The sequence below is a fragment of the Hydractinia symbiolongicarpus genome, chromosome 5 (genome assembly GCF_029227915.1).
Source record: "Hydractinia symbiolongicarpus strain clone_291-10 chromosome 5, HSymV2.1, whole genome shotgun sequence".
In the NCBI taxonomy this organism is placed as follows: Eukaryota; Metazoa; Cnidaria; class Hydrozoa; order Anthoathecata; family Hydractiniidae; genus Hydractinia; species Hydractinia symbiolongicarpus.
In genome coordinates this window covers 12,489,266-12,500,542 of record NC_079879.1, presented here as the reverse complement: position 1 = coordinate 12,500,542, position 11,277 = coordinate 12,489,266, and the positions used below count along the sequence as shown (strand labels likewise).

Here is an 11,277-nt window from a genome sequence, read left to right as displayed (position 1 = left end):
GAATACTACAAGGTATTACAGTGTATTACCGAATACTACAAGGCATTACAGTATATTACCGAATACTACTAGGTATTACAGTGTATTACCGAATACTACAAGGTATTACAGTGTATTACTGAATACTACAAAGTATTACAGTGTATTACCGAATACTACAAGGTATTACAGTATATTACTGAATACTACAAGGTATTACAGTGTATTACTGAATACTACAAGGCATTACAGTATATTACTGAATACTACAAGGTATTACAGTGTACTACTGAATACTACAAAGTATTACAGTGTATTACCGAATACTACAAGGTATTACAGTGTATTACTGAATACTACAAAGTATTACAGTGTATTACCGAATACTACAAGGCATTACAGTATATTACCGAATACTACAAGGTATTACAGTGTATTACTAAATACTACAAAGTATTACTGAATACTACAAAGTATTACAGTGTATTACTGAATACTACAAGGTATTACAGTGTATTACCGAATACTACAAGGCATTACAGTATATTACCGAATACTACAAGGTATTACAGTGTATTACTAAATACTACAAAGTATTACTGAATACTACAAAGTATTACAGTATATTACTGAATACTACAAGGTATTACAGTGTATTACTAAATACTACAAAGTATTACTGAATACTACAAAGTATTACAGTGTATTACCGAATACTACAAGGCATTACAGTATATTACCGAATACTACAAGGTATTACAGTGTATTACTAAATACTACAAAGTATTACTGAATACTACAAAGTATTACAGTGTATTACTGAATACTACAAGGTATTACAGTGTATTACCGAATACTACAAGGCATTACAGTATATTACTGAATACTACAAGGTATTACAGTGTATTACTGAATACTACAAGGTATTACAGTGTATTACCGAATACTACAAGGCATTACAGTATATTACCGAATACTACTAGGTATTACAGTGTATTACCGAATACTACAAGGTATTACAGTGTATTACTGAATACTACAAAGTATTACAGTGTATTACCGAATACTACAAGGTATTACAGTATATTACTGAATACTACAAGGTATTACAGTGTATTACTGAATACTACAAGGCATTACAGTATATTACTGAATACTACAAGGTATTACAGTGTACTACTGAATACTACAAAGTATTACAGTGTATTACCGAATACTACAAGGTATTACAGTGTATTACTGAATACTACAAAGTATTACAGTGTATTACCGAATACTACAAGGTATTACAGTATATTACTGAATACTACTAGGTATTACAGTGTATTACCGAATACTACAAGGCATTACAGTATATTACTGAATACTACAAGGTATTACAGGGTATTGCTGAATACTACAAGGTATTACAGTGTATTACTGGATACTACAAAGTAATACGGCATATTACTAAGTACTACAGTATACAATACGGCATATTACTAAGTACTACAGTGTATTACTGTATATTACAAAGATATTACATTAGGCAGTAGTATGTATTAACAACATCACGACGTTGATAAATTGTTTAACGTCGCGTGTCGGAAGCAGTTGAGCTGTCGTGAGGAAAGGAATACGACAATGTCGGGTAAAGGTGAGGTTGTGTTAGAGGTTCAAGTATACGACATATTCACAGACTATATGGATCCTTCCATGAAGTGCTTCCCTAATTTAGAGGTTGTTCCGTTTTTTACAAAGAGGATATGATATAGCTACTTACAAAAGGAAGAAGAAAAATGGACGTAGAACAACAAGCAAGGTAAAAAAATATCTAACTAGCTATCTAAATAACTTTTTATGGGTGCATGTTCTTGTAGGTAATAATATTTCCCATGTGTGTGCCAAAACTAAAATGTGCTTGCAGGCTTTTTTTCCAATTCAAGAAAATATTTCCCACAATAAAACAGACAGGATCAAGAAAGCTTGTGGGCAGCATACTTAAAATGTTAACAACATAAATTTTCTTCAAGTTCTTCATTGCATTCTATATGTAAGCGACAGGCAGAAGATTAGTTATTCAAACAGATTTTTGTATTTTATGAGAATTATGTAAAGTGTGTTTACTTTTTTTGTTAAAATGTGTATCAACCATATAAACTGGAAATAACCAGCAGAAAATATTCTGTTCTGTCCTTGACCTTCTTCTGCGAAGCATTTTCTTGAAGTGGAAAACAGCCTTCATCCTCTTTGCAAAATCAATACATTATATACATCACACAGAAACTGGTCTAGCTTAAACAGTAGATACAAGAATAGATTTTGGATTTATTTTAATTTATTGCGAGTATATAAATTATTTTCTGCATAATCACAGCTACACTTTATCAAGGTGTTTAGGAACCATTCATAGGGTAACTTCTTATCCTAGGGAAAACATGATAGTTTCTTAGCTCTGTTTTACCAATTTGTCCATATCACCTCCATCCAATTCTGTTGTTTCATTAATGGTGACCTAGGTATTTTCATTTGTTTTAATTACAACAAATCATAAGATATTTCGCATTTCGCAAAGCAAGTGAAAAGATTAGTGAAGGATTTAATATCTAGATCAAAATAGCTTACCAATGGGTCAAGTCTTAATTTCAGTTTGTCGATTGATTTATTAATCCAATGTACAAAACAAGAAAATACATAAAGTATATAGGTGAAAAAAATAGGAGCAGCCTTTGTCCTTCAGATCTCTTTTTCATGAATAACTAACTTTGACTTTTTTCAATTCACTGCAAAAAAGTTATCAAAAGTACCAGAAGAGTTTGAAGTAAAATGCAACAACTATACTATCAATGTTACCGACGAGTACAGCTATTTGGGCAACATCATTACTCTAACTTTAAACTTGGACAGAAACTTTCAAGAGCGTTATAGAAAATGTCCAACAGGATCAGATTGTTAACAAAAATTTGTGAATATCTAACACCTGAAGCTACATATAAAGTATATGATAGCATGATTGAACCACTAATGTTGTATTTTTGTTCATTAAACTTAGATCTTACTTCAACCCAGCAAAAGAAGCTCACAAGTAATGAGAATCGGGCATCAAACCGGGCTGTTATTGAAACTCCCTAAAGTTAGGTTGGAATTTGGAAGAAAGTCTTTCCTCTTTCTTGGGGCTAAACTTTACAATTCTATACCCAGGAATATTAGAGAAGTTGAAACTTTAATTCTTTTAAAAACCATATCAAGATGCTAGAATTTTAATTTGTTTTTATTAATAATAAACTTTTGATTAAAAGTATGAGTGTTTGGTATAGTCTGTACTTCTAGTGTTTTACGTCTTGCTTCTTCAGCTTCTTTCTTCTTCAGCTACACTTTTCCAGACACTCTGTATATTAACTTCTTATTTATTTTTTAACCTTTCAACTTTATAACATTTTATTGAAAATTTTTATACATTTATTGTAACATTAATATATATATTTTTGGTCCAACATTTATAGCAGAATATTACTTTCTGAAGTTTGTAACCAAGTAAAATATTGAATACTAATACTAATAATAATAATATTTTTTGCTGGTTTTTTCTTAAAATGAATAATCATATTTCAGAGAAAAAAGAGTATTTTTCACAAGATTTTACACCATTCTCATTTTATGCACACATCAAATTGATAAAGTTTCTAGTGAGCTATTAATTACCTGTTAATAAAATTGCTTCCTAAAAGTTATTTCCTTGACTTCTGTACCATTCATTAATTACATCATATCCACTGATATCAAATCAAATGGTGGTTAATTTGTGATTAAATTTAATTACATGCTGAAAGTTTTCATTTGTGTAGTTAATATTTTATTGATACAAAAAACTAATTATATACATACAATGGTAATGGAATGAAATTTGGTTAATAATTATATAAAGAATCATGCTAAGCTATTAATATTGCCAATATTTTAAACTTGTGGGGATCAGAAACATTTTTTTAAATTGGGTTTGTTCTCTATATATAACCAATCTTAGAAGAATCTGCAAAATTAAAATTCTTCTTATTCTTCTGCGAAATTTAAACCTTGAATTTTTCCAGGTTAGTTATTTCTGTTTATGTATGAAGAATTATAATCTGAATACTATTTTTTAAAAAAGTAAACTTTTTTAAAATTTTGTATTAAAAATTGAATTTTGGATACATTTATTTATCTGCAAAAATGAATATAAGTATATAAGTGAATTATTATTATTATTGTAATTATTTACCCAGGATAGCCTTTTATGTAATTCATGCTGATAAGGTATTTAATGTTTGAAAAGATAATAGGAATTGTCTAAATCTTGCTAATTCTTTTTAATATATAGTATATCTGATGGACATGCAGAAAAAGTGAAAATAAAAATCACTAATTCAACTCCAATAGGACATTTCATAAAAAAGACACAGAAACAGGGACATGCAACACCTCCTGCTTTACTACATGATCAAGTAAATACTACAAAGAAAATGGGTGTTATTATAAGCTCTTGTATTCGTGGTACAACAAAAGACTTGCATTCAGATAAATTTAGAATAGTTGGACATGGAGGTGGACACGGGCGGACAGGAAGAAATATTGAAAAATGTGAGGATCAAAATATATCTGGTGGTGAGGGTCATGGCAGTCAAAATCCAAATCTTGCCTTAATTGTTGAAGATGAAATTGCAGAAGACCAATTACAATTCATACAAACTGAAATAAAAAATGTTATTGACAAGGTTTGGAATGACATTGAAACAAGTAAGACAGTTGCACAACAAGTTGCGTCTAAAAAGTCAAGTACGGTATCACACAAGAAGGGCTGGAAAGTCATCAGGATTTTTATCTCTTCCACGTTTGCTGATTTCCATGCAGAACGTGAAGTTATTGTAAAAAAGGTAAGGTAACAAAAAACGTTCAATTACAACGTTAGGACGTTGTCATTGAAATTTTTGTTCGTGCTATATAAGCATTTTTTCTTAGTTATAATAACATTTTTTGAAGCACGTATATACCTTTATTTTTAGGTTATGCCCGAGCTCAAAGAATGGAGTGAACAGTTCAAAATCCACATACTAGAATGTGATCTTCGTTGGGGAGTGCCAAAAAACACTGACACTGAAGAAACAATATCAATATGCTTGGATGAGATAACAAAATGTATCAGTGAGACTGATGGGGAACCATTTTTTGTTAGTTTACTTAGTGAAAGGTGTGACTATAGATTGATTTTGACTTCATAGTATTATATTTTAAGCCACTTGTATTGACCCTTGTCACAGTCAAAAGAGAAACAAAACAAAATTGAAAAAAGTTTTTTGGTTATATACACTTTTTTGTGACATCATCTATAGACTTAAATTTAGTTTAAATTTTTTTACAACATATCTTCTAAAAAGAAAATTACCAAAAATTCATCTCTTCATGATTTTCCGAAAAAATACAAAAAAGGGAGAAATCAGGTCTTTTTCCATTAAAATTTTTCTATACTGATTCTTCTTGATAAAATATAGTTATGATGGTGTAAATTTTAAATTTGATTCGTAATTGTAGCAGAAGTAACCTTCGATTATAAGGATTTTTTTATAAAAAATTAGGGCATAGATTTGAGTAATATCCAATATCTAAGGCTCTGTGAGGTGGAAAGCTATTACTTTGGAAGCTAAATTTTCCTATACATAAGTATACCCCCACCTCTCTGAATAGGGTGAAAACGAAATTGTTAAAACCTTTGGAATGTACATTTTAAACTGCTGAAGTACTAAAAATTATTTAGGAAGGGAAAGGTAGGGCTTTATGGAAGTATTATGCTATGATTGTTAATTTTTTATTTATATTTATGTTAAGATATGGTTGGATTCCATCTTTACAGAATTTATCCCAAAATATAATTGAAAGATATAGTTGGGTATATCCTGTGTCTATTACACATATGGAAATTATTCATGGAGCTATTCGTACTTGCTCACCGAATGCATTATTTATGTTACGGGATAAAGAGTCGTTGAACGATTTACCTGATCATTTTCATCATGCATACATAGACAACTCAATCCTTTCGAGGCGTTGTCTTGAGGTAATTGCTTTTGTTGTTGTTTTTGACTTTCCAGTTTTAAGAAACTTGAACCCCGTTCTTGACAATCTTGTAAAACCAACTTAGTATACACTTTCTTTTTTAATTTTTTTTTGCTTACTTGTGACGTTTTCTTACCAAAATTTCGAAAAAAAAAATTCTTTCAAATGCATTAAATTTGGAGAATAAATTTTTTGTCTCAACAAGTCGACTATGAGTAATTGTGCAATCCCTTACCAATTACTAATTAAAACAAATGAAGTATTTGACCATTTTAAAAGGAAAGAAATAACTCATACTCATACTCAAAGACCCTAAAATATCCTTTAACACTCTATTTACTAAATATACTACATTTTTTAATTAATTAGAGGTTAAAAGAAGAACTGGTGGAACAATTTCCGAAACAGACATTGAAATACAATTCTGTAGTTATTGGAACTAGTGATGTCACTGGGTTGCAAAAGGTATATGGTTCAAGTATAAGCAAGTGATATTTTTACCCTACACTCTAAAAAATTGTTTATAGAGTTTCGTGACAACGATAATGTTTCCTCATTGTATGTACTTCTTTTTTAATGGGCTCTGTTATGGTTAATTTGGGAAATTGCTATTTTTAATTTGTTTCTCTATTACTTTTCAACAATTATGTCTTTAAAAAAAATATTGAAATGTTATAATCTAAGCTCAATTTTCGATCTTAACCACAATTGATGTGTTATGTGATGTTTTTAATGTATGACTTTCTTTTAGGTTGAATTTGACAAATTAGACGTCTTCGCAGCAGATGTTATAAATTTTTTCAAAGAACGTATAAAAAAGTATGTCTCAGCCCATAACCAGGTAACTGAAGAATTATCAGAAGTTGAGAAAATGCAGGAAATGCAGGACATTTTCATTGAGAAGCGAGGACAATTACTGATTGGAAGAGAGAAAGAATTTCAAGTCATAACAGATTTTGTTCAAAGCGAAGGACGAGAACGATTTTTGTTTGTAATTGCTGAACCTGGAACTGGTAAATCTTCTTTGGCTGCAAACTATGTGATGAAGTTAAAGAAGGTGGGTTTTGTTATTGACGTTGTCATGACAACTTAGTTGTAAGATATATGAAAAAACATTTTTTTATGTTCGACGTCTGAAAGTATTTTTAAACCTATTTCTTTGTTTAGAACAACTCGCCATGTCTTTATAATTTTGCAAGTTCGGCTCCTGGATCGACAGATTCGATCACCGTGCTTCAACGTTTTTGCCAGGAACTCTCTAAAATGTTGAAGGAAGATCCTCCGAATAAAGAAACGCTCAACGATTACAACCATCTCTCAGAATGTTTCTCTCGCCAGTTGAAAGATATTTCTTCTAAATTTCCTTGTTTTGTGATTGTCTTAGACGCCGTGAATCAGTTTGCAGATGATTGGGGACGCACTTGCGACTGGCTGCCGCTATTTCCTGCAAACGTAAATATTCGATGTATTATAACCTGCGTACCAGATTTCCAAGGTTTTGACAAACTAACTACAAAGTTCCATGATTTCTCTCAAAAGATATATTTGACAGGATTTAACGTCGAGTGCAGGCGGAAGTTAGTGGAAATATTGTTTTCTCGTTACAACAAGCAATTAGATCCTGGTCAGATGGAGTGCTTGATTTCACTGGATGCGTGTGCGTCTCCTTTGTGGCTTGCACTTGCATGTGAAGAGTTAAGAGTGTTTGGTGTTTTTGAACAAGTGACTAAACGCATCAAAGAATTACCAGGTATATTAATGTGTTATATGGCTTTTCCAATTGCAGACAAAATAGCAAATAAAAGCACAGTTTGAAGATGGTCTGTACAAGAACATATCAACTCTCTTCTGTTACATACACGTAATTTGAGCTTATCAAGGCCCACATTAAGAGAAAAGCTAGGATGTATCCTTTGCATGGAGCCGAAACCAGATTTACCTGGAACGATATTTACTCGAAACGAAGTTTGGTTAATTTTACAATAATATTACGTTTTCATATCAGGTTTATACAAACTGCACATGCGTGTTAACTTTTAAAACATGCGCAAAAGTTTCGCACGCATGTGCAATATGATTTATTTGGGGTAAATTTCGTTAGTATGAACAAATATGAGCAAAATGAAATTTTGTATTAGTCATTTTTACTGAAATGAGTTTTGTTTCGCCCGAAATCATGTGAACATTTATAAAGAGCATAAAGAAACCGGAAAAAAATTGAATTTTAACCTGAAAGAAAACATTTTTTAAAAGCTGTCTTGGGTAAATTCATTTTCATCTGAAAACTGTTGCTAATCTAACCTCTTTTAAGGTACAGCAAAGTGATTGTTAAAAAAATTAATCATGAAAAAAGTTTTGCTTCGTAATTTTTAATTTATATTTTGATTTTTTTTTTCAGATTCAATAGTTGGGTTATTAGGTTTAATTTTTAACCGATTAATTGCAGAAGACGAAACTGAGAAGCTAAAAGAGGTGATTTGTATTTATATATTTCCTTGCCATGTTATTCTTAAAGAGGGGAAAAACAGTAGTCATCAATTTTTTTGGGATCCCCACCATTAGAATAAGACAATAGTTATCACATGACCAGTTTAATGAAAACCTAGACTAAAGTTTTTTAGTTTTTGTAAGCTTCTTATAACTTAATGTGTTAATGGTGTTTTTATGACGAATTTCAGTATTATTTCTCATAAAAGTGTTTTTATACATCTTTATACATACAAATACGTGTTCTTTGATAAGTCTTCTAAACTAATCACCAATTTTTATTATATCCCTTCAAGTGTCCTCGAATTTGTGCGTTGATTTTACTTGTTAAGTTATTCAATGTTCCGTAATTTCCTAACCTTTTGATTTCAGGCGTTTAGCTATCTCTACCTCGCAGGATCAGGATTAACTGAGACTGAACTGCGCCATCTTTTAAACACAAACAAAGAAGAATGCTTACCAATGATGACGTGGGTGAAAACACGAATTAAAATAAAACCGTTTCTTCTCAATACTGGTGCACGTGGAGACGAAGAGATGTTCTCTTTCTTTCACAATGCTGTTGCTGAGGTAACCAGTTTCTGTAATATTTTGAAAAGATGTATGTTTTATACTTTTTTTTTCAAGAAACATATATTTTGAGTTCAGCTTAGGTGTTTCTAAACTTAAAAGAGGATTTTTTGAAAAATTATAGAGTCAGACTTCTCTTAAAGTGGTTTAAATGCAGCGACTTGTCTATGTATCAATTTACCTTTTTTATTTTCTAAATATTTTGCGAGTTTAGCAGTTGAACGTTTCTACAATCTTAGCCTCAAATTAAGAAAATTTATATTTCTTCTAAAAAAGATTGTGTAATGGCAAGCCTAAGCTTCATTGTCCTTACTTGTTGACAATGGAAATTTATCTTTATAGGCTGTCTTTAAACATTTTGTCATCTCTAAAGATACTGAGGTACAGTTTCATCAAGATTTGGCCAATCATTTTCTAAAATACGGTCAAGATGGCTACCGCACAGCTAATTCAATTATGAAGCATTTGCAAAATTCGAACATGAACACCCAGCTTGTTGAGTTCCTTCGTAAAGATCCGAGAGGAGTTCGAATTTCGGACGTTCAGAAAAGTTTTACATTAAAGGTGGGCTCTCACGTGTTAATTTTTTTACTGCTCGTTTTACTTACGTTTTTTATGAGCAAGTGTAATCAGGCTAATGTGTACTTTTTAAAATAAGCATAGCGTATATATGTATGTTATGCTTGTTAGAGAAATAAATTAAACAAAAATTAAACGTTCCTTTATGAGCTATCTTGATAAATAAAATAGTTTCTGTTATTAGTTTAAAAAAACAACGAAAAAAACTGAACGATATGGTAGTGTTAATCAAGTCTTATTTTGCATAAGAAAAACAAATATTGTGTCTAATTAAATACCCGTAACAAAAAAAAAAAAACAAACGTCAAAAAGATTTACCACCAAGGCCGAGCATTAGGCTTAAAGTACGCCTAATTAACCTATCTGAGCCTGAAAATTTTATGCATGTAAAAAAAACTGTCATGTCTCTTATGTTCCTGTCATTTTACCTTTTCTATACAAGCTGTGTTTGAGTGGTTCGTTAACGAATGCCTAGAAAACGAATTCTGTATTGGAAAATACTTTGTGGAGGAGAAATTTCATTGCCTATTTTTCTTTTCCGCACTTTGTTCTATTACTATATGACCTTGAAACCGCATGTCATTTTTTCAGGCAGTTTGACTTCTGTATGTGTGCATGTATTTTCTTTCAGGAATGTTAGCTACTTTTTTTAGAAACTTCGATGTATCCAAAGAATAATGCCAGGTAATAGTCCATTTAAAGCAGAAGTGCGCATGTGTAACAGATGTAGTTTCAAGTCAAAGTTAATTACCCAGAAACCATTGCAAATGAAACAGCTGTGTATGTTATGCGGAGCGTTTGCGCCACGGCAGAAACCAGAGTACAAAGCTTTCTTGTGTCAGAAACACAAACCGTTTGTTCCACCGTCAACCGATAAGTGTTACTTTTGCAAACAGGTTTTGTTTCTGCAACAGAAGACTGCAATGCCGTTGTATGTGAACTGCTACTTGTGTCATTTGTGCAGTGTTGGTAATATGTGTGTTGAGTTGACATGCTGATATTTGTTTGTGTGAACTGATGCGCGTTTACTTGTGCAGTGTTGGCAATCTATGTTCAGTGTTAATTTATAATTTATTTAGCATAGTGCTTTTTATGCTTCTTCGTTTTACAATTTTTTGCATGAAATAAAAGCATATTTTCTTTAACCTCTTATTTAATAAATCTCTAAATATATTTCATAATTTATATTGTCCTTAATTTTTATCATCTATATTTTAATACCCGTATACGTCTGTCTGTCTGTCAGGCAAAATTGTAGCTTAGCTGCGCAATAACGAGAAGCACGCAATGCGGTATAGAAAGGACGGGCGAACCCCTGGATTTTCCACGGGCTAACGACTAGTGCTGATAAAAACATACAGACATCATACCGTACGTGCTTACTTATTTTATTGGTGAAATCCCGTTCGTGAAAAATATACATAAAAATAATATAATAAAGTTATTGGATTTGTAAAAATATTACACTTTATCTTTACTCGAAACAGGAGGTTGTGCATAGCTTATTCAAAAAAAACAAAAAATATTTTTTATAGTGCCATACTTGCGGTAAGTCATTGATTTCTTTCACGTTCAGTCAATACACGTTTCAGGAGT

At 31.3% G+C, this 11,277-nt stretch overlaps 1 protein-coding gene across 1 annotated transcript; it reads left to right on the top strand.

Annotated features, from left to right (window-relative positions):
• Window positions 1-1,670: 1,670 nt before the first annotated feature.
• Window positions 1,671-10,826, top strand: LOC130644824 (telomerase protein component 1-like). Its single transcript, XM_057450583.1, has 11 exons — window positions 1,671-1,780; window positions 4,316-4,868; window positions 4,998-5,182; window positions 5,818-6,046; window positions 6,415-6,510; window positions 6,797-7,102; window positions 7,213-7,795; window positions 8,444-8,517; window positions 8,905-9,102; window positions 9,445-9,666; window positions 10,335-10,826. The coding sequence occupies exons 1-11, from the start codon at window positions 1,758-1,760 to the stop codon at window positions 10,677-10,679; spliced, it is 2,814 nt and encodes a 937-aa protein (XP_057306566.1). The 5' UTR covers window positions 1,671-1,757; the 3' UTR covers window positions 10,680-10,826.
• Window positions 10,827-11,277: the final 451 nt, after the last annotated feature.